A 19,065-nucleotide genomic window follows, 5' to 3' on the forward strand; every position below is an offset into this window, starting at 1 on the left:
CATATAATGCTCATTCCCCCCATATATTTGTCTCAATCCTGTAAATCGCACCCGACTTTCATAATAGTCCCATAAGTCTTCTACATTATGCCTGCTATAAATCGAGAAGTTCTTCGCATTGCCTCTGCTTCTGGTTCTGTGACGGACCGCAGAGGCGGATTTGCCGATCTTGCCCGCCACGAAGATGTCGACTTCATTGTCGGCGATTGGATGTCCGAGTATAACATGACCACGCGAGGGGGCTCAAAAGTCAACAATAACTCCTTAAGCTCTGAATTCGAGGAGTGCTTTCTCGAATCCATCGAACCAGCCCTTGCTGCATTGGTTGCTAACAAGATCAAGGTTGCGGTCAATGCTGGAGCTAGTGATACTGAGAAGCTATACCATGCGCTGTCAGAAATGGTCAAGAATAAAGGCTTGGATCTAAAGATTGCGTGGGTGGGTGGTGATGAAGTGATAGATGTTGTGCAGGAGGCCATAAAATCGGGAGAGTCATTTCGAAGCCTTACTACTGGTGAGTATTGTTCCTCACCGGATCGACAACGCGCGACTAATTTCTTCTACAAGGCAAGAATATTTCTGAATGGGGACACGAACCGATGTACGCTCAATGCTACTTAGGATGTTGGGGTATAGTAGAGGCTTTCAATGCAGGAGCCGATATCGTACTGTGCGGCCGAGTTGCAGATGCTTCTCCAAGTATTGCCTGCGCTGCCTATACCTATAAGTGGCAGAGGGAGGACCTCAGCCAGCTTGCACATGTGTTTGTAGCAGGCCACTTCTTAGAGTGTTCAACCTACGTCACCGGAGGCAACTTTTCTGGGTTTAAGAGCCTGCCGGGCAAGTCATTAAGTCTCAGCTTCCCCATACTCGAGATCGAGTCTGATGGAACCTTCATCGTTACTAAGCAGTCAGGTCGTGACGGCATGGTTACTATCGATACCTGCAAAGCACAGCTCTTATACGAAATACAAGGACCTTATTACTACAATTCAGACGTAGTTGCAGATCTAACGAACATAAAAATCGAATCTGTGGGTCAGGATAGAGTGTGAGTCGAGTACAAGCTCCAAAATATGAATATCTATGTCTAATACCTTGTATAGGAAGGTGAGCAACGTTGGCTTCACAAAGCCACCTCCGACGACCAAGGTTGGTATCACGGCGAAAGGGGGCTTTCAAGCCGAAGTGCATTACTTTGCCTGTGGACTTGATATCGAGGAGAAAGCAGCACTCCTTGAGCGACAGGTTCGAAGTACCTTGGATGTTTCCCGCTATCACACTCTTAAATTCCGCATAAACGGTTCATGCCCGTCTAATCCGTCGAACCAAGACGCCGCAACCGTCGACTTCAGGATTTTCGCGCAGGCGAAAGAAGAAAGCGCACTCTCAGTGTCAAACTTTCTCCGCCCCTGTACAGACGTGATCATGCAGAGCTATCCAGGGGCGACCTTTGCTGTCGACGCCCGTCAAGCTTTGCCAAAGCCATACTATGAATACTGGGTTGCCTTGCTTCCACAGAGTAGCGTGAAGCATGAGGTGCATCTCCCCTTCACCGAAAAGACGATCGCGGTAGCGCCACCCACCGACACCGCAGAGTTTCTATACGCGCAACCGACGTATGAAACGCCGAACCCGGTAGCTATGGGCTCGTGGGGACCAACTACTGTTGCACCGATAGGCTACGTCGTGCACGCAAGGTCGGGTGACAAAGGTTCAGATGCTAATGTGGGCTTCTTCGTTCGGAACACCGACGAGTGGGACTGGTTACGTTCGATACTCACCATCCAACAAGTGCAGAAGATGTTGGACGACGACTTCGAAGGAAGTCCCATTATGCGGTTTGAGCTTCCTAACATTCAAGGTTCGTGGTGCTGCCTCACCCAAACTCCTAGCCATGACTGACTTTGGTCATTCTTAATTACGTATGTCTTTTATACGAACGGTCCTGCTAACTCTTGTATGCTGTAGCCGTGCATTTCCTACTCAAGGACCACTTGGACCGCGGAGTGTCCTCGAGCTCCACATACGACGTGCTAGGCAAGAACGTGGCAGAGTATTTGCGCTGCAAGCATGTCGAGATCCCGAATAAATTCTTAGAGAGAGGGCGTATTTGATAACTGGCATTTAGAGGAAGCGTGGGTAGGGCGGGCTGTTGAACTAAGACGGCCGAAGAGTGGCTGTCTGTGTGTGATGTGCCGTTATGTAGAACGATGAGAATGTATCACAATGAAGCATTTTTGTTGTTTTTGTGTCCTTCTTAGGGGAAGGGAGGAGAGTCATGTTGCCACCGAGAATGTATCGCAATGATAGTGAGGCACTTAATGGTCAACCCGCTAGATAAATTATCGATAATTGCGAGATTTGATATCCTAGCGTATATCAAAGCGTACGGGGAATACCAATGTTACAAGTGCAAAATATGATAGGATACGCCTATAATTGCGCATCTTCAGTGGTTAATCATCCGATCCGACGATTGCCAAGACAGCTACATGAACCCCGCACTAACCCCGCACACTAGTGCCTCTCGATTCCTTGTCCTGTCCCTTCCCTAGATTGAAGATCAACATAGCTTTGAAATGCTGCAGTGTGTAGACCTCGAAGGTGCGACCTGATGGTATACAATACAATACAACCCTCCATGATCGTCTGCTGTTTCCGAAACAGCCACGAAAACAGAACACGGCTTTGATAACCGTCATTCACCACTCGTCGGCGCTGTATTTCTCTACTGCCCAAGTTCATTAGCAAGGGCCGAGGTCGTTCCATGACCTGTGGGCGCTCATCGTACGAAACACATAGATCACATATCTCATACAAATAACAGCACATGGATCCTAATATGCACAGTGGCAATGGCCATCGTTCTGATCCTTCCCCTTCCACATCTGTTTCTCTTGCTACTACGTCCAAGCGGCGCGTCAGGACTGTCTCTAGCCTCACACAGGAGCAGGTTCGCAAGAAGCGCGACAATGACCGCGAGGCTCAGCGCGCATTCCGAGAGCGCACCAAGATGCGCATCCACGTGCTAGAAGACGAACTTGCGGCGCTTAAGGCAGAGCGTCGAGAGCTCGAGGGGTCCAAGGCGAGCGAGCTCCAAGTCTTGATTGACGACAACAGGGCTCTCAGGAGTCAGATGCAGAGGCTCACGCAACTTGCTCGCCCTCTGATGTTGTTGCTGGCTTCCAAGCCTGACGACGCCGCGGATGGGGTGGATCATGTCTTGCAACCCTCTCCAGCTGGCGACAATCCGACGGGAAATTCTAGCGCCACCCATGCCGTGACCGATGGTCTCGTCGATGCGACCAAAGCCTGGCCATCACCTAGTACGCAATCAAATATGCAGTGCGCAGCAAAAGAAATCGAAGGCACACGGCCACATCCTTCCCAATGTTCATCGCAATATAACGCAATAATGACACCGACGTCAAATGTCGTTCGAGAACATCAACAGCAAGGATGGTTTCGAGTTAGAAACAATGATCATGAACGACACGCTATGGGGAACATTGCCCAGGATGTAGATATGGGCGTTGAGAATCAAGCCGCTGCCCAAACTTGCGCATATACGGAATCAATGCCACAAAGTGCTGGGTTTTCACCATCCGGCAATGATTACGTAGCTCAAGACGACCGATCATTCACGTCAACGACACGCCAGCCACAAGAGGACACACGCTACGGTATTGCGACGACAGATGGATCTCATGACCCTCATATCACTTACTATAATGGGTTCAATAGTAGGCAGCCTATAGCAAACCGAGATGCGGACTGTACGTCAAGCAACACAAGTCTAGTTCATGCTTTAAGTTCCCAACACTCAATCTCCCCTGGATATCGAGATGCTGAGAGCGGTAACTATCCACTGTACCTATTCAAGTAGATATAACATTAACGACTTCTATTTAGTTGCAGATGATTATCTCGATGGAGTGATGACAAATATGTCCTCGTCAAAAAACCATGCTGCTCCTCAAGGTCCAACGGTGTCTAGTAACTCAACAATCCCGCCGTTCACTTGGGCGCATCCTGAACCAAACAAAAATATTACAATGTCTACTATACTTCCGAAGCATATGGAGGCTACGTGTCCACTTGATCAGATTCTCCTGGATTTTCTAACTTCCCGGAGGCTTCTTGCAGCCCAAGGAACACCAGCATCTGTATTAGTTGGACCTCTAAACCCGTCGATAACGGGCCTAGTAAACCCAAGTTTCAAGGGCTCGGCTCACGCTGCAATTCGAGTGATGGCAGACGTTGTCTCTACATTCAAGGATACCAAGCTTCAGGAGCAGTTAGGATTCTTTTATATCATGTACTCTACTATGCGGGTGAGTCCAGGCCCCTTCCTTCCATTCTTGGATGAAGTATCTCATATGGCTCTTGCGTAGTGGCAAATCGCCCCTACAGATGAAACATTCGAAAGCCTCCCATTATGGCTACGCCCAACTATTTTCCAGGTCATAGTTCCACATGCAGCCTGGATAGACAATATACCTTGGTAACTACGCTCAGCAGGATCGTTAAGCCGTGTCTCATTATTTTTTAGGCCCCGGATTCGAGATCTTCTGATACAAAATCCAACAAAGTACACCTTCCGCGATTTCTCGGAACTATATGCCAGCAACGTAAACCTGAACTGGCCATTTGATGCAGCAGACGCAGTAATGCCAAAGACAGACAGTAGTGGCGAACTCATGATGAATCCATTATTTGAAAAACACATACGAAAACTAGAGTGCTGGTCCGTCAGCGAGCCGTTCAAAGAGCGGTTTCCTGAATTTGCTGCAGCCATCGAGGATAAGTAGGATCTCACAATTAGCTTGTGGAGGCACGACCCCAAATACAGCGCAAACCGTTGGTCCCGAGTCCTTACATGATGTAGTTTTAGACACTGCTAGCTTAGTTTTCAAACACAGTATAACACCTGGATTAAATCGAGGTTGGGATTTGGCCGACAGCCCTTTCTTTACATGGCACTTATCAAGTTAGATCGCACACGATTAGCCTGAAATTCATTCTCACAGCGAATAAATCGGGTTTACGACCTTGTCGAATATTGAGGCATGAGTAATGACATTCCACCGTGCCGCCATCCACAGTGCGGGGTAGGCTAGGATTAAATCGGGCAGTAGCCGGCCAGTGACGTATGTGTAAAAGATAAGCTTTTAAGAGTGCTCAGCTTTCAATGAGAGACGGTGTACAAATATTAGCCCCTAACGAAATGTCAGGGGAAACGGCTCGGTTGATAATCGTCGTGACCAACTTTTCGCTTCGCGAGCCGGTCAGGACGATTATCCTTTGCTTACAAATTCAATCCACACGCCATGAGTAATGATAAAAGAAAAGAATTAGGGTAGTTGATAATGATTATTAATGAACATTGAAGTAATCTCAAGCCCCCTTCGATAAAGAGATGTCGACGAGTACGAGCACTTACCTTCTTTAAAAAGGACGTCCTGGCAAAAGGGTTATCGACATTCCACATCGCCGCCATGTCACCACCACTCTCCTCGCCCATGCGAATCGGCAATTCGGAGCTGAAGCACCGTGTTGTCATGGCACCCTTGACCCGATACCGTGCCGATGAGAACCACGTCCCTCTGGAAATGGTCGTGGAGTACTACGCACAACGGGCTTCAGTTCCTGGAACTTTAATCATCACCGAAGCCACATTCATAGCACCAGAAGCGGGCGGCTTCTCCTGTGCGCCAGGTATATATAACGATGCTCAAGTGCAGGCGTGGCAGAAGGTCACACAAGCCGTCCATGCACAGGGCAGCTTTATCTATTGTCAGCTTTGGGCTCTTGGTCGCGCAGCAAAGGCTGATATTCTCAACGCCGAAGGATACAAGGTTGTGTCTAGCAGCAACATCGCGATGGCCAAGGACGCAGCAGTTCCCGAGCCACTAGACGAGGACAGCATCCAGGCTTTTATTGGCTACTACGCCAGCGCTGCCAGACGGGCCATCGAAGCTGGCTTCGACGGCGTTGAAATCCACGGCGCTAATGGGTACCTGGTCGACCAATTCTTGCAGGACAAGTGTAACAACCGCACTGATGGGTGGGGCGGCAGCATCGAAAAGCGCGCGCGCTTCGGCATCGAAGTAGCTGCTGCGGTGTCCGCAGCCATAGGATCGCAACGAGTGGGCTACAGAGTAAGCCCCTATAGCCCCTTTCAGGGCATGAAGATGGACGACCCAGTGCCGCAATTCTCGTATCTGGCTACGGCGCTAAAGAAACTCGACATTGCTTACCTGCATGTTGTGGAATCGCGCATCTCAGGCGCGGGCGACATCGAGGGTACCGAACAGGTGGACTGGCTGATTGACCTCTGGGGAAGCGGCAATGCCATCATCCTCGCGGGTGGCTTCACCTCGGAGTCAGCAAATGAGGCCATTAGCAAACACATTGACAAGAAGATCGCGATTGCCTTTGGTCGCAATTTCCTCGCCAACCCTGATCTGCCGTTTCGGATTGCGGAGAAGCTGAAGCTGAATAGCTACAACCGGGCCACGTTCTACGTAGAGCAGTCCCCTATAGGATATACCGACTACCCTTTTAGTCCGGAGTTCAAGAGTGCCGGTGCGGCATAGAATGAATAGTTTTGGGAAAGCCACATATTAAGTTTCTGTGAAGGTATGAGAACTTGTAGACACCCTTAGAAAACGAAATACCTCTGCCTTCTTGTTATAGGGATCTTATATACGAGTGGTCCAATGCCAGATTGTTTATAAATTCATTATCAAACACACGTGTTCGTACACTCGAAGGCCATCTTACTCGGCCCATAAAACCGATAGTGGATGAGCCCTTCTTGGCTCCACGTGGTATATAAAGTATCATCTGGTCTATCCTGTCTCGCTTGGTCGCCTAGAAATATGTAGTAAACTTAGGACTCCCTCCACCCTCTTTTTTTGCTCGAACTAACGTCAAAATTCGGCATCGTTCAGGTTTTATGATATGCGTCGAGATGACAGTACTCCCACAAGAATATTTTTTGGCTTCGTGCTCATCCTGAATCTGGTAATATAGTAACGCGCTGTCCTCGAGGTCGTCTGCTCCGCAAGTCGTTGGCCTATGTTAGATCCCTATTGTAAAGCTACTCATCCGTGGCCTCGAATCAACGTATTTTTCACCTATCACACGTCTCGACTAAATATGTCCTATCCGCTCGCGAAATAGCGACATCAGGAGCGCAAACAAATGCAATAGACCAATGTAGTTAGACTCTAGTCCAATTTCGAATCCATTAGCCTAACCCTCTTATTTCCTTTTACTCTAATATTAGTCTACATCAAAAAAGTATTTCTTTCCCAGCTTCCACTCCTGATTTCACAAGATCGTGCCAATCGAGAATATAGCAGCATGTTGCATTAGGTGGAGGCATATATGACCTAATATATAGTATATTATTTTTTTCGGACCCATGTCGCATATGACGTCCGCGTTTCTTAGATTACAGTTTGCTTGCCACCCATTTAGGCTTTCTCTTCTCTACAAATGCTCTCACACCCTCCTTCATGTTCTCTCCCTGGTTCATTCTTGAAAACCATTCTTTTTCGAGTATGCGGGTGCCCTCTTCGGCGCTCACACCTTCCCATCCCATCTTGATCCCTTCGCGAGTCACAATGACGCTGTCGGGGCTATTGTCTGCAATCATGTTGGCCAAGCGAATTGCTTCAGCAACCACCTCACTGCTAGCTCCTTCTCCTCCACTGCCTACAACCCTATTCACAAGACCCCATTCAGCCGCCTCTTGGGCGCTCACTGTCCGCCCTGTAAGTGCCATCTCCATGGCGCGTGGACGGCCGATAATCCTCGTTAACCTTGGCAGGGCTCCGGCCGTAGCAACGACGCCACGCTTCACCTCGGGCAGACCAAAAACCGCCTTTTCGCTTGCAATGGTCATATCACAGTTTATGATCATCTCGCAACCGCCCCCAAAGCAAAGGCCATTTACAGCAGCTATCACAGGCTTCTTCCCTCTCCGCTGTGAAAGCCCACAGAATCCCTCGGGGGGGGTTTTTTTGACCTGCCCCTTTGCATTGAGTTCATTCCACTCCTTAAGGTCACCACCAGCACAGAATGCACGCCCAGCGCCCGTGATAACTGCGCAACGGAGGGATGGCTCAGAATCCAGCCAACTAAAAAGAGCCGTCAACTCCTGATCTCCTCTCGTGCCAATGCAATTAAGGACCTGTGGGCGGTTTATAACGACGAGAAGGATATAAGGATTCGGGAACGACACTAGAGCATCGGCAACCCTTGGAGGAGGAGTTGCAAAATGTGGCTGCAACATTATACTGTTCCTTGTTGAAGGTAATGAATGCCCCTCACTCATAAGGGTGGTTAGGGTGCTGGTGCTGAGACAAGAATTGTTATGGCGTGCACGGGCTGAACGAGTGCTAGTTTCTCCAAGTAACCAGGGGATATGAGAAGATGAGTCAACTTTTATCTGCGTGAGCTTCGAAGTATATAGCGAGTATTCGATAATAATTTCTGGAGTGTTTGCAGTGGGGTTCTCGTAGGGCGCTAGTAACCTCGGCCGCTGGCAATACTTCACTGATGACAACGCTAAATCAAGGCTTAGTAGGTGCCAATTAGCGCGCGATTGGTTTCGGAATTCAAATTCCATTTAGTATAGCCCCCAACTCTATGCTCCTACCCCGCTATCCCCCCACTTTAACGTGTTGCATCGCGGAGAAAGTTCCGTGTCATGCGGAATACAAGGGACATTTGTCCAGCTTAACTGAAGATCACATTTCGGGATTTAGTCGGCGATGGTAAAATGCAGCCTTAATCCAAAGTAGAAAGTAAAGAAGCCGACGAAAGTGAACTTTATGCCCTTTTCTTCCTGCAGTCTTTACTAACATGTATTCATAGCCAAGGGAATACATTGAAAAGTTATACCTGGCCCGACTAGATCAAGAGACTTAAGCTGGCACATTCCCACCAGAATCAGAAGATAGATCTCCTGTCAACTTACCAGATGTCTGAACTTGCAACTCTAAATTATACGAACAGAATGTCCTTAATCACCACTCCAGCCACTCGGATGCTTGGCATCACGCAACCCATCCTCCTCGCTGGTATGGGATACACGTCCGGCGCTGAGCTCGCCGCTGCTGTTTCCAATGCGGGGGGGTTGGGTGTCGTTGGTGGCTTAGGCTATACCCCAGATGCGCTGCGAGAGATTCTTACAGACCTTAAAAGCAAACTTCGGGACCCGTCGCTGCCATTTGGTGTTGACCTACTAATCCCACAAGTTGGTGGCAAGGCGCGGAAAACTAACGTTGACTACACCAGAGGACAATTAATGGAGTTAATTGATATCATTGTCGAAGAAGGAGCAAAGCTTTTTGTGTCGGCCGTGGGCATACCCCCGAAGGCCGTTGTTGATAAGCTACACGCAGCTGGCGTATTGTACATGGTAAGTAATTTTCATCCTGTGTTCGGCGATCACACAACTGACATTCTGCGTATGTAGAACATGGTCGGACATCCAAAGGTATAATGTAAATCGAGCAATTCATATCACCTGTTTTCTAATAAATTTATTAGCATGTCCACAAAGCATGTGAAGTTGGCGCAGATCTGGTTTGTGCTCAAGGCGGAGAAGCAGGGGGTCATACTGGGGAGATCCCAACCAGGTACGTCCCTGGCCACGCTCTAGGTTCCTTTTTATGTTCCTTAAACTAACTGTTATAACCAGTGTTCTAATTCCAGCTTGCGCTGATGCTTGCAAGGGGTACGTGTCACCGCTCACCGGAGAGCCAGTACAACTCGTCGCCGCTGGAGGTATGTTTGATGGTCGGAGTATTGCTGCGGCCCTTATGTATGGTGCTGGAGCCGTTTGGGTCGGAACTCGGTTCGTCACCGCAAGAGAATCAAACGCTCCTGAAGGTGGCAAGCAGGCGTGAGTAACATATTCAACCTATCATCGCGTTTATATTGTAGACTAACAACTTTTTCCTTCTCTCAGAATTATCGATGCCGGATTTGACTCGTTTGTCAGAACAACATTATGGAGCGGCCGCCCGATTCGAGCAATGGCAACACCCTATCTCATCGACTGGGAGACGAATCGCAGGGCTGAAATCAATGAGCTTCAGAGTAAAGGCATCATTGTGTTAGATTACGAGTTAGAGAGGTTAGAGAAGGAGGGAAAGCTAACTGATGAGATCATTGACCAGACAACACAAAGGTAAAACATCATCATGCTCTTTTTAAGGGCTTAATGCTAACGTATCTGAATTAGACCTATGGGATATGGAGCATCGATGGTAAACAAAAAGAACCAGACTGCTGCAGAGATAGTGCTGGAAATGACTGTTGAGGCATACACGATCCTAAAAGGAGCAGATCGGTATATTAGCTCTGTATCAAAGTTATAGAGCTTCGAAAGGCTAGGATACACCAACGATTGTCAGAATACATCATTATTGGCTTCACTCAACTATTATGAATGAACATAAATTGTCGTATTATCTATGCATGCCAGTTCCGAATTTTGCACTCCGACAAGTGTGCTGTTAGACACCAAGCAGTCTGTTACGAGGCATTTTAGCCAAGGTACCCCACGCTTCAGTGTACAACATGGGGTACAAGTAGTTCCTGTGTTCCTACTTAGTGCCAAGCTTTGAAAGGGGTAGCGGTGCTTCGAGGCACGGGTGGTAGCTTCGCGGCACTCCCCTGTCAGACAGCCGCAAAACCCAATTATCTGAATGAGCGGTTCCTCTCGTACTGAACTCAATTACCATTGCGATGACGGTCATCAGTAGGGTAAAACTTATCTGTCTCACGACGGTCTAAACCCACCTCACGTTACTATTCCTTAATACCGACCTTAGCTGAGGCATTTCCTCGACAGCTTGCGGCCCGGAGGCTCGCGGTCTCTTGATTTGGGGTGTGCATCACCTTTTTCCCAAACGCAGGTTCAATCATGGCTATAGTTACTAGTCTAGGCATAGTTTTAGCATGCTCATGGTAGATATAAATTATGTATGTAGCATACCGTTTTCCTTTTAATATGTATAAAACTTCCAGGTTAGCAAGTATCCAGCAGACTTAATGTGCCAATAACAGAACAACGTAAATAAACGGCGAGTGAACAATGTAAAATCAGGGTCAAGATATATTTTGATTATTTGACTATATTTGTCTTGCTAAATGTAACTCAGTGGGTTTCTTGCTACCTTACGCGTTCTTCCCCCTTAAAGAATATATCTAAAAAGGGGGCTGCGATCTCCCATTTCCTTTAGTTCCTGCTCGGTATACTTGCTATGAATCTCCTCTAAGGACATAGCGTCGCGCTCTTTGTTGATCTTGTTCAGTTTCCATCGGAGGAAGATGGCAGCAAAGAAAGCCATGGTAATCACCGCAAGCGAGACCCCATAACCTGTCCAATAATGGGGTGCTTCCTTTGAGAGATAGATGTTGGATCCGACCGCTCCTCCCATGCCGCCGATGGATATTTGCAATGCCATGCCGATCGAGCGCTTCCACGATCCGGCGAGGTTGTTTGCTAGGACCTCATGAGTTACGGCACATATATCAATCAAGGGAGATTAAGACCCACCGTTCCAAGAGATTACTCCGCAAATTAGGGGATACAGACCGCCTGCCACAACAAATAACATCCCGTATGTTGCGCCTGGCATTCCAGGGTGTGGCAATGATAGAAGTCCGATATAGCCTATTGCAGCGACGATGCATGGATAGATGATAAAGTTAGAGCGAGACTCGTAGCGATCGGATAAGAAAGCCGCTAGTATAGTAACGCTCAGGGCAAAAACATAAACGGGGATGGTCAGTAGTTGGGCATTGGCCGCACTATAGCCTAGTTCCGTAATGACGGAAGGTAGGGTGTAGATAAATCTATTACTTCTATCAGTATCTGCTCATTAGGAGGCTAGGAGGGAACAAGGAGCTAGAGGCTATAAATATATCATACCCGTAAGTAGAAATTGCATTTCCCCAGTAGATCAGAACAGAAATGTAGATCTTCCAGTCTGTCAACGCATCTTTCATGTACTTCCACTGAAAAGGCTCATTGGTGTCAACCTTGCCGGATGCACCACCGTTGTCGCTCTTGAGTCTCTCGATCAGAAACGTTCTCTCATCAGGCGTTAGGAACGTTGCCGTTGCAGGGCCGTTGGGCAGAAAGAAAAAGCACGCAAATCCGACGAGAACAGTAACGAGCCCTTCAAGCATGAGAATCCTTGCGTATGTCAGCACGTATATCACCACTTTCGCAAAATAAGAGCCACTCTTCGCCTTACCATTGCCACCCAGCTAAGTGAGCGATACCATGCATATAGTTGATCCCATAGGCGAGGAGCCCTGAGAACGCCCCAGCCATAGACCCAGCTGAGAAGAAGACGGACAATCTCCCCTGCAACTCAGCGCGTCGGTACCAGCAAGTTAAAAGGTATGTAGCCGCGGGGAAAAATCCGGCCTGGAAAAGGAATCATACATTAGCAGAGCAAAATTCTATGTGGAGAAGGAGACCACACGGACCTCAGCGAATCCGAGGAAGAAGCGTGCTGCTAGCAAGCCTTTGTAGTTGCTGACCAATGACATTAATGTCATGCAAGTGCCCCAGCAGACGACGAGGATCGACACCCAGAGGTTTGCAGGCAAAAGCTTGAGCACCACATTGCTAGGAATCTCAAAGGCGCAATATGGGAAGAAAAAAATAGTGAGACAGATGTTCCACTGGGGGCCTGATAATCCCAGGTCTTTCTGCATGCCCAGAGTGCGAGCGTTTCCCACTGTTTGTATGATTAGGTAAAGTACAAGCGATGGTAATTGGAATAGCATGTCTTACTGTTTCCTCTGTCTAGAAAAGACAGGAGATACAAAAGTGTTAGACACGGTAGAAGCCGCATATCAACCTTGCGAAGGATTCGCTTAGATTCCACTTCATCGTAAACAATGGTAGCCTGCTCATTCATCGAAGAGGCCTTCTCACTATCTGTAGCCCCCTTGCACTCGACCTGGTCGACGTGAGTCGACTCTTCTCCTTTACTCATAATCGCAAAGACACGTATTAGAGTAATGAGTTGTAATTAATAGACGGATCTCAAGGTAGAACTAGTCGGCACAGAACGAAGATAGGATTCTTATGTTTAAAATCTAAATCGAGGGTTCGCGGAAGTTGCTTTAGTATATACGTTCTCGTACGATATGCTCTAATCTTCGCGATATATTGAATCTATTGGATGATGCATCTTGAATAACTTTTCCATAACTGGTACATAGTGGGGCCTATAGAGTGTGGGGTAAAATCCGGGGTTGGCACCATGATTGGCGGGACTGTAATCCCGAAGTGATTTGCGGGGATCGATGGCATGGTCAAAGTGCAAGTAATACTCCTGACAAACTTGATCGGAATGCCGTAAACGCCAGCAAAAGCAAAATATTATGGAGTATCCAACTTACCTGAAGTGACGTCGCTGTCAATTCCAATATTGACCCGCCTAAACGAAATATAAGGATCCCGGTATTCGATGATTGGGACTCGGCGCAACAGTTCCATATGGGCATGATGCAAGTTTGTGTCGCTAGACAGCGTAAGATCCGCCAATCTCCGAGCCTTCTTATTGCAATGAATATCAAATCGTTGCAACATGGCATACTTCTCCGACCTTCCGAAATTGTTATCGTTCGTTGCTTTGACGCGACAGCCATACACTAGTCAAGGTTGGATTGAATCCTGCGTACGCAGATCATAACTGCTTATTTAATCCGGAGAAAAGTCTAATACAATAGTATCAAGCGAATCACACATAAAAAATCCAGTTAAACAGAATATGCAAGGTTTTGATGCAATTGAGTTATTGTGACTATATACAGAGAGATAATCGTTACCGCACTGTAGTTACAATTTTGTAATTTTCGCAAAGCTGAATAGATTCCTCCCCTTCACATCAACACACTGCCGGATAAAGCCGCTTCTTCCAATCTGCTCTTGGGTTGTATTTGACAACTCTTGAAGTGTTGCAGAGTCTGCATGGTTTGCAATGATTCGATGGCCATTGCTTTTCAAGCGACATACAACATAGCCCTTGATGGGCTTACCATTCCGATCGTGCTCAGCTGTGTACGTCTAAAAGTTGTTAATGCTCTGCATTTAGGTATCCCTGTATTATGGACAAGAGGCACCTACTTCAATAGTCACTGGACCTTCAGCCTGTTCGTCGAATGGTGGACATGGCAGTTCAGCTGGAGTTTCAAGAAGAGCATTGTCTTGCGGATATGGTAACCCGTCTTGTCTTGGCCTATTCGAGAGGCAAACTGTGTTCTCGTAACTCAATACTCCGCCATTTGCTAAAATGAGACCGTTGCGTCTAATGTGCGCTGATCTTAGTTGCTGCACCATTTCGGCAACAGCCTGTGTACACATTAGATGCGACCTCGACAATACGACAGAAATAACTTACGTGCATTGAATAGTTTGCTCCCGCTCCGCCAAATGAGGTCAACCCTCCCAGCAGCGTAATAGGCTTCACCCAATTCGTCTGAGGAATCCCAAGGTGCTCGCAGGCTAGCTTTGGAACAATTGGGAAACATCTGCTGTTCAGTTAGGTGACCCAAACCTCAAGGAAAACAAGGGAGAAACGGACGAATAAAAATCAAACATATCGATAGCCTCCTTTGTCAGCCCAGAGTTTTCCAGACCTGAGTCTAGGGCCTGTGATATAGCAGGGCTAGAGTAGTAATTTGGCCTGTTATAGACTGAAGTGATGAGCGTGATTAGCAAGACTTCATGCCGACCAAATGGAAACCATACAATCCTCACTATCCCTCGCCCAGGCTCCTCCTAGTGGATAAACCCACTTTGACTTTGGGATGCCTAGCTTTTCAGCATGCTCGGTTGATGTGACAATACATGCCGCTGCGAGATCGACGAATGGCATCGCATTCATTAGGAGAGGGTCCGGAATTAAGGTCAGCTTATTATCAGGCTTCGTTAGGGATTCTTTCCTTACAGGGCGAGTAGATAATTCGGTTCCTTTCAGATATTGTGCCAATTGTTTCTTCCGTCTCCGTCTTCTCGCCATAGCTCCAGGCCCTGGGATGCTTTTCGGCAACTTTAGCAAATTCGCCATACAAGGCTGCTGACTCTTTAATGTTCTCCGTATATGACTGGTGGTGATGCGCGCGAAACCCAGCCTCAAATAGAGGGTACACCTGAATTGGAGTTCCAATCGTATGGATCCTGCTCGTACCTGTATCGCTCATTAGTCAAGTAAAGTTTAGAAGTGAGCACCACTTGCCGTCAAGGAGATCAACGGCGTTTGGAGAGTACAAGGTATTTATATCTTGCTTTGGTTTAGTCCATCTAGGCGGAGGAAACTTTTTAGCCTTTTCAAGCTTTCTCACTATGTATCCAAAATATTAGCAAGGGAAATGGTCTGGGTGGGACAGATCAGATCTTTGGCCGACGTACGTGAAGCTAGAGTTTCGCCCCCAGTCATCAATGCCACTTTACTCTCGCCTGTGACAATGCGCCGTGCCATGTCATTGAGCAACTTCACCGGCTGGTTGCCCATGGTGGGGGTGTAATGCTTGTGTTTAGCATCAACACCAAGTCTCTCTGACACTAGGCCAGGCAGATCATGATATGGCCATGTTGAACATGCAACGACGTCAATGCTGTCAATATCCGACTGGAGTCTTTGCGAGTTTATAGGCGATAGATTGCAGTCAATTAATGACAGCTTAATTGCCTCGAGCATCAGGTCTACAGGCTCAACGGAATCTTGTGCGGCCTTATTCCTGACATCCCCAACTCCAATGATTATAGGTGTGAAACCCATTTCACTTGATAAACGTACTATACGGTTCAAAACGTCGCAATTCTAGTATATCAAATTATACATTTGTAAATAGTAAAAGTTCGAATATAAGTCGCGGAATTTCAACATCACCGAAAGAATTTGGCGAGGGAATATAACACGCTAGATGTAGCGATGGTCGGTCGGGTAATAATGCGGGGGAAGATGATGGGGAATACTATGCCGGCTATCTAAATCGTACATGAAAAATACAAATTTATCGCCCTGGTATGTCCTCGATGTGAGAGTTCATGGAAGTTGACTTCCGTGGACCGAATAGGAGGCGACCTGCACGATGTCGGGGATCCTCTACAGGGTACCCCTCTTCACAAAACCCTAAGTTCTCCAATTAGTCTTAGCTTTTGCATGGATTATGTGGATCATGAACCCCGCAGGATGGACCCACCGCATGAACCATGCGGGATAAATCCGTTTGAAAAAGTATAGTAATACTGGTACATGCATTGGGCGAAGTGAAAGCTAGAAGAAGGGAAATGGGGAATGGCCGTTGCCCGTATTATAAGGTACTAAGCTGCCGTCGGTCTGTTCAGTAGCCATCTGCGAGTAGATTTTTTCACGGTGCTACCATCATTTATTTGCTCCCAATATGGCATATTTACCCTGGAGAGATATTGAGTTGCCTGAGATAGACTTGGTCAGTCTGGCCTTTGGTAAGTCAATGGGAAAAGACAGCACGATCATACAAGATTTCGAGGAATATGGACTTACTGAATACCGGCAGATTCACCTTATTCATGGGCCAACGATGCGACCATCCTCCACGTTGATGCTGCGGACGAAACCAACTACATTAACAAATCCCAAGCGAGGACTATTATTAAACGCCTGGCATATGTGTTACGCCATCGATTTAACGTTGGGAGCGGTGCATTATATCAAGATGTAGTAACTTGCTTCGCATCCAACCAGATTCTTCTTCCTACAGTGTTCTTTGGGATAATTGCAGCCGGCGGCGTCTATTCCGCGGCATCTTCGTCCTTGACTCCCTTTGAGTTGTCGAGGCAGCTCAAGACGAGTAAAAGCAATTTAATCATTGCCAGCAAAGATTCTTTAGAAGTGGCGCTTAAATCTGCGAAAGAATGCGGCATTCCACTAGATAGTGTCCTGGTTCTCGACAGCGCAAGACACCAGAGGAGTCTGAGAGATACGGTTCAGCCAGAACGAAATTACCTACAAGCTACAAACGAACTAAATTGGGCTAGGCCCACCGACTTGGATACATTGGAGAAGAAGCCAATATGCCTTATGTTCTCCAGCGGGACGACGGGCCCGCCGAAGGGTGTAATGCTGTCGCACAAGAACATTGTGGCCCAGAGCCTCACTTGGCAAGCAACGTTGCGTGATTCCCTAAACACCGCGAAGGTTGCTAAAACTGGCAAAGACCCGAAGAACTTTAAGTATGGGATCGTTGCTCACCTCCCAGCCGCCCATGTTGCGGGATCGCAGGGTTATTTTATGAACGGGATGATGGCGGGCGGTGCTACGTTCTGGATGACCAAGTTCGTTCTTGCCGACTTCCTCCACTACACCAAAAAGTATCGACCTACCCACATGTTGAGTGTGCCGTCGATTTATCTACAGATTATCAACAGTCCAGATGTCACTGATCATTTCCACTCACTTGTACATGCGCAAGTGGGTGCGGCGCCTATGGGACCGGGGTTACAGAAACTCGGACAGGAGAAGATAGGGTGCTACCTCAACCAATCTTATGGACTTACGGAGACGAGTGCATCATTGACAATGACGCCATGGTACCATAATGATACTACGGGAGGAGTTGGAGCGCTGCTCCCCAATAGCAGACTCAGAATTGTGAATGACAATCTTGAAGACGTGGTGGAAGGACAAGAAGGTGAATTTCTCATCAAGGGCCCAATCGTTACTCAAGGGTACTACAATAACCCCGAAGCAACTGCGGCGACATTTACCTTAGACGGATGGCTTCGCACAGGCGACATTGGCCTGCGGAGGGATGGATTGTTCTATATCGTTGATAGAAAAAAGGTGAGACATAGACCAGCACAATAATCCCAAAAGCGTAAAGCTAACATATCTTAGGAACTTATAAAGTACAAGGGGCTGCAAATCGCTCCTGCTGAGCTAGAGGCATACCTACTCAGTCATGAAAGTATCCTAGACGCAGCAGTCATCGGCGTAGAAGATCCCAAGGTCGAAAGAAACGAGGTACCAAGAGCTTACATCGTACGGAAAGGGGATAAGAAATCGCGCTTGATTACAGAACAGGAAGTGAAGGACTATGTTAAGAAGAATCTGGCAGCGCATAAGCAGCTACGGGGTGGCGTAGTTTTTGTGGATAATATTCCAAAGAGTTCATCGGGCAAGATTTTGAGGAGGGAGTTGAGGGACCATGCGAAGAATGAAAAGCCACAGGTGAGGCTGTCGAAGTTATAGATGTAGATATATCTTATAAATAAAACTACATGTTTGGATCAAATTGCCACTTGTTCCCTATAATACGGCCTGATAACAAGGTAATTGAAATTTATTTCAGATGAAGTCTACGAAATAGTCATGAATGAACGATATGATGAAGCCGCGACGGAGAGATCAAAGACAACTCAACCACATGCAATATAGTTTGTATTTGTTGCCTTCATTCATAATCTAGTTGCCGAGGTATTCTTCATCCCATGCTTGCTAGAGTTGGAGAACTGCCATCACAAATGGTGTTTGAAATATGCTTAGGTGACTGGAATTGAATCCTTGCATAGCCTAGGCAATTCCAATGATCCTTTTCCGCTTTTGGGTTCATCACGGCAATCAAAATCGTTCGCTTTTCGAATCTTAGCATCCGGAGGTGATGTGACAATGCGCATGAACCTTGCAAATCCAGGGAACTTTATCCCGTTGGAATTACAGTGCCGATATCCGCCACTAGTAGACGATCACCCTTTCCACCATTCCCTAATCGGTTGTTGCGTTCCAGGTCTATTTCAATCTCATTTCTATGGAGCAAATGCTAGGATAGATCGAGACGCGTTTCTTTCCCTTGTCGTTGTTCGCACTACTGATCTTGTCTCCTTCAAGTACTCATACTTTTGCAACTTGAGCCCCCATTCTTCACCGAATCTTCTGCTCTATCTCGCAAGTCGCGTAATCTGTTCTTGTTATTTTTCAAGATTTCATATATACAATCTACCAGCAACCGACATATTTTGATCAGAAACAT

At 47.2% G+C, this 19,065-nt stretch overlaps 8 protein-coding genes across 8 annotated transcripts; 4 read left to right on the plus strand and 4 right to left on the minus strand.

Moving 5' to 3' along the window:
- Positions 1 to 50: 50 nt before the first annotated feature.
- VE01_09330 (uncharacterized protein) lies at positions 51 to 4,814 on the plus strand (the record flags this gene model as incomplete). Its single annotated transcript, XM_018278744.2, has 8 exons — positions 51 to 514; positions 568 to 1,051; positions 1,107 to 1,864; positions 1,972 to 2,056; positions 2,854 to 3,779; positions 3,916 to 4,337; positions 4,398 to 4,507; positions 4,556 to 4,814. Exons 1-8 carry the CDS (start codon positions 88 to 90, stop codon positions 4,812 to 4,814), a joined length of 3,471 nt encoding a protein of 1,156 aa, XP_018125528.1. The 5' UTR covers positions 51 to 87.
- A 453-nt stretch (positions 4,815 to 5,267) lies between these two features.
- Positions 5,268 to 6,913, plus strand: VE01_09331 (uncharacterized protein). The gene has a single exon (XM_018278745.2). The coding sequence runs from the start codon at positions 5,502 to 5,504 to the stop codon at positions 6,600 to 6,602; it is 1,101 nt and encodes a 366-aa protein (XP_018125529.1). The 5' UTR covers positions 5,268 to 5,501; the 3' UTR covers positions 6,603 to 6,913.
- A 552-nt stretch (positions 6,914 to 7,465) lies between these two features.
- Positions 7,466 to 8,512, minus strand: VE01_09332 (uncharacterized protein; the record flags this gene model as incomplete). The annotated part of the gene is made up of 1 exon (XM_018278746.2): positions 7,466 to 8,512. The coding sequence occupies exon 1, from the start codon at positions 8,348 to 8,350 to the stop codon at positions 7,466 to 7,468; it is 885 nt and encodes a 294-aa protein (XP_018125498.2). The 5' UTR covers positions 8,351 to 8,512.
- A 383-nt stretch (positions 8,513 to 8,895) lies between these two features.
- Positions 8,896 to 10,403, plus strand: VE01_09333 (uncharacterized protein; the record flags this gene model as incomplete). The annotated part of the gene is made up of 6 exons (XM_018278747.2): positions 8,896 to 9,439; positions 9,497 to 9,517; positions 9,571 to 9,659; positions 9,722 to 9,925; positions 9,992 to 10,213; positions 10,268 to 10,403. The coding sequence occupies exons 1-6, from the start codon at positions 8,999 to 9,001 to the stop codon at positions 10,401 to 10,403; spliced, it is 1,113 nt and encodes a 370-aa protein (XP_018125530.2). The 5' UTR covers positions 8,896 to 8,998.
- Positions 10,404 to 11,170: 767 nt separating this feature from the next.
- Positions 11,171 to 13,043, minus strand: VE01_09334 (uncharacterized protein; the record flags this gene model as incomplete). The annotated part of the gene is made up of 6 exons (XM_018278748.2): positions 11,171 to 11,533; positions 11,588 to 11,886; positions 11,963 to 12,229; positions 12,291 to 12,466; positions 12,529 to 12,782; positions 12,839 to 13,043. 6 exons carry the CDS (start codon positions 13,041 to 13,043, stop codon positions 11,223 to 11,225), a joined length of 1,512 nt encoding a protein of 503 aa, XP_018125531.1. The 3' UTR covers positions 11,171 to 11,222.
- Positions 13,044 to 13,891: 848 nt separating this feature from the next.
- VE01_09335 (uncharacterized protein) lies at positions 13,892 to 15,074 on the minus strand (the record flags this gene model as incomplete). The annotated part of the gene is made up of 5 exons (XM_018278749.1): positions 13,892 to 14,119; positions 14,180 to 14,404; positions 14,454 to 14,583; positions 14,637 to 14,748; positions 14,804 to 15,074. The coding sequence occupies 5 exons, from the start codon at positions 15,072 to 15,074 to the stop codon at positions 13,892 to 13,894; spliced, it is 966 nt and encodes a 321-aa protein (XP_018125532.1).
- A 308-nt stretch (positions 15,075 to 15,382) lies between these two features.
- On the minus strand, positions 15,383 to 15,833 carry VE01_09336 (uncharacterized protein; the record flags this gene model as incomplete). The annotated part of the gene is made up of 2 exons (XM_018278750.1): positions 15,383 to 15,387; positions 15,464 to 15,833. The coding sequence occupies 2 exons, from the start codon at positions 15,831 to 15,833 to the stop codon at positions 15,383 to 15,385; spliced, it is 375 nt and encodes a 124-aa protein (XP_018125508.1).
- A 516-nt stretch (positions 15,834 to 16,349) lies between these two features.
- On the plus strand, positions 16,350 to 18,287 carry VE01_09337 (putative NRPS-like protein biosynthetic cluster; the record flags this gene model as incomplete). Its single annotated transcript, XM_018278751.2, has 3 exons — positions 16,350 to 16,522; positions 16,594 to 17,879; positions 17,934 to 18,287. Exons 1-3 carry the CDS (start codon positions 16,459 to 16,461, stop codon positions 18,285 to 18,287), a joined length of 1,704 nt encoding a protein of 567 aa, XP_018125533.1. The 5' UTR covers positions 16,350 to 16,458.
- Between the last annotated feature and the right edge of the window lie 778 nt (positions 18,288 to 19,065).

This window comes from Pseudogymnoascus verrucosus (genome assembly GCF_001662655.1).
Source record: "Pseudogymnoascus verrucosus strain UAMH 10579 unplaced genomic scaffold scaffold_75, whole genome shotgun sequence".
NCBI lineage: Eukaryota > Fungi > Ascomycota > Leotiomycetes > Thelebolales > Thelebolaceae > Pseudogymnoascus > Pseudogymnoascus verrucosus.

Coding starts and splice junctions, on each gene's coding strand:
- VE01_09331 (XM_018278745.2), top strand. CDS start 5,502: ATGTCACCACCACTCTCCTCGCCCATGCGAATCGGCAATTCGGAGCTG.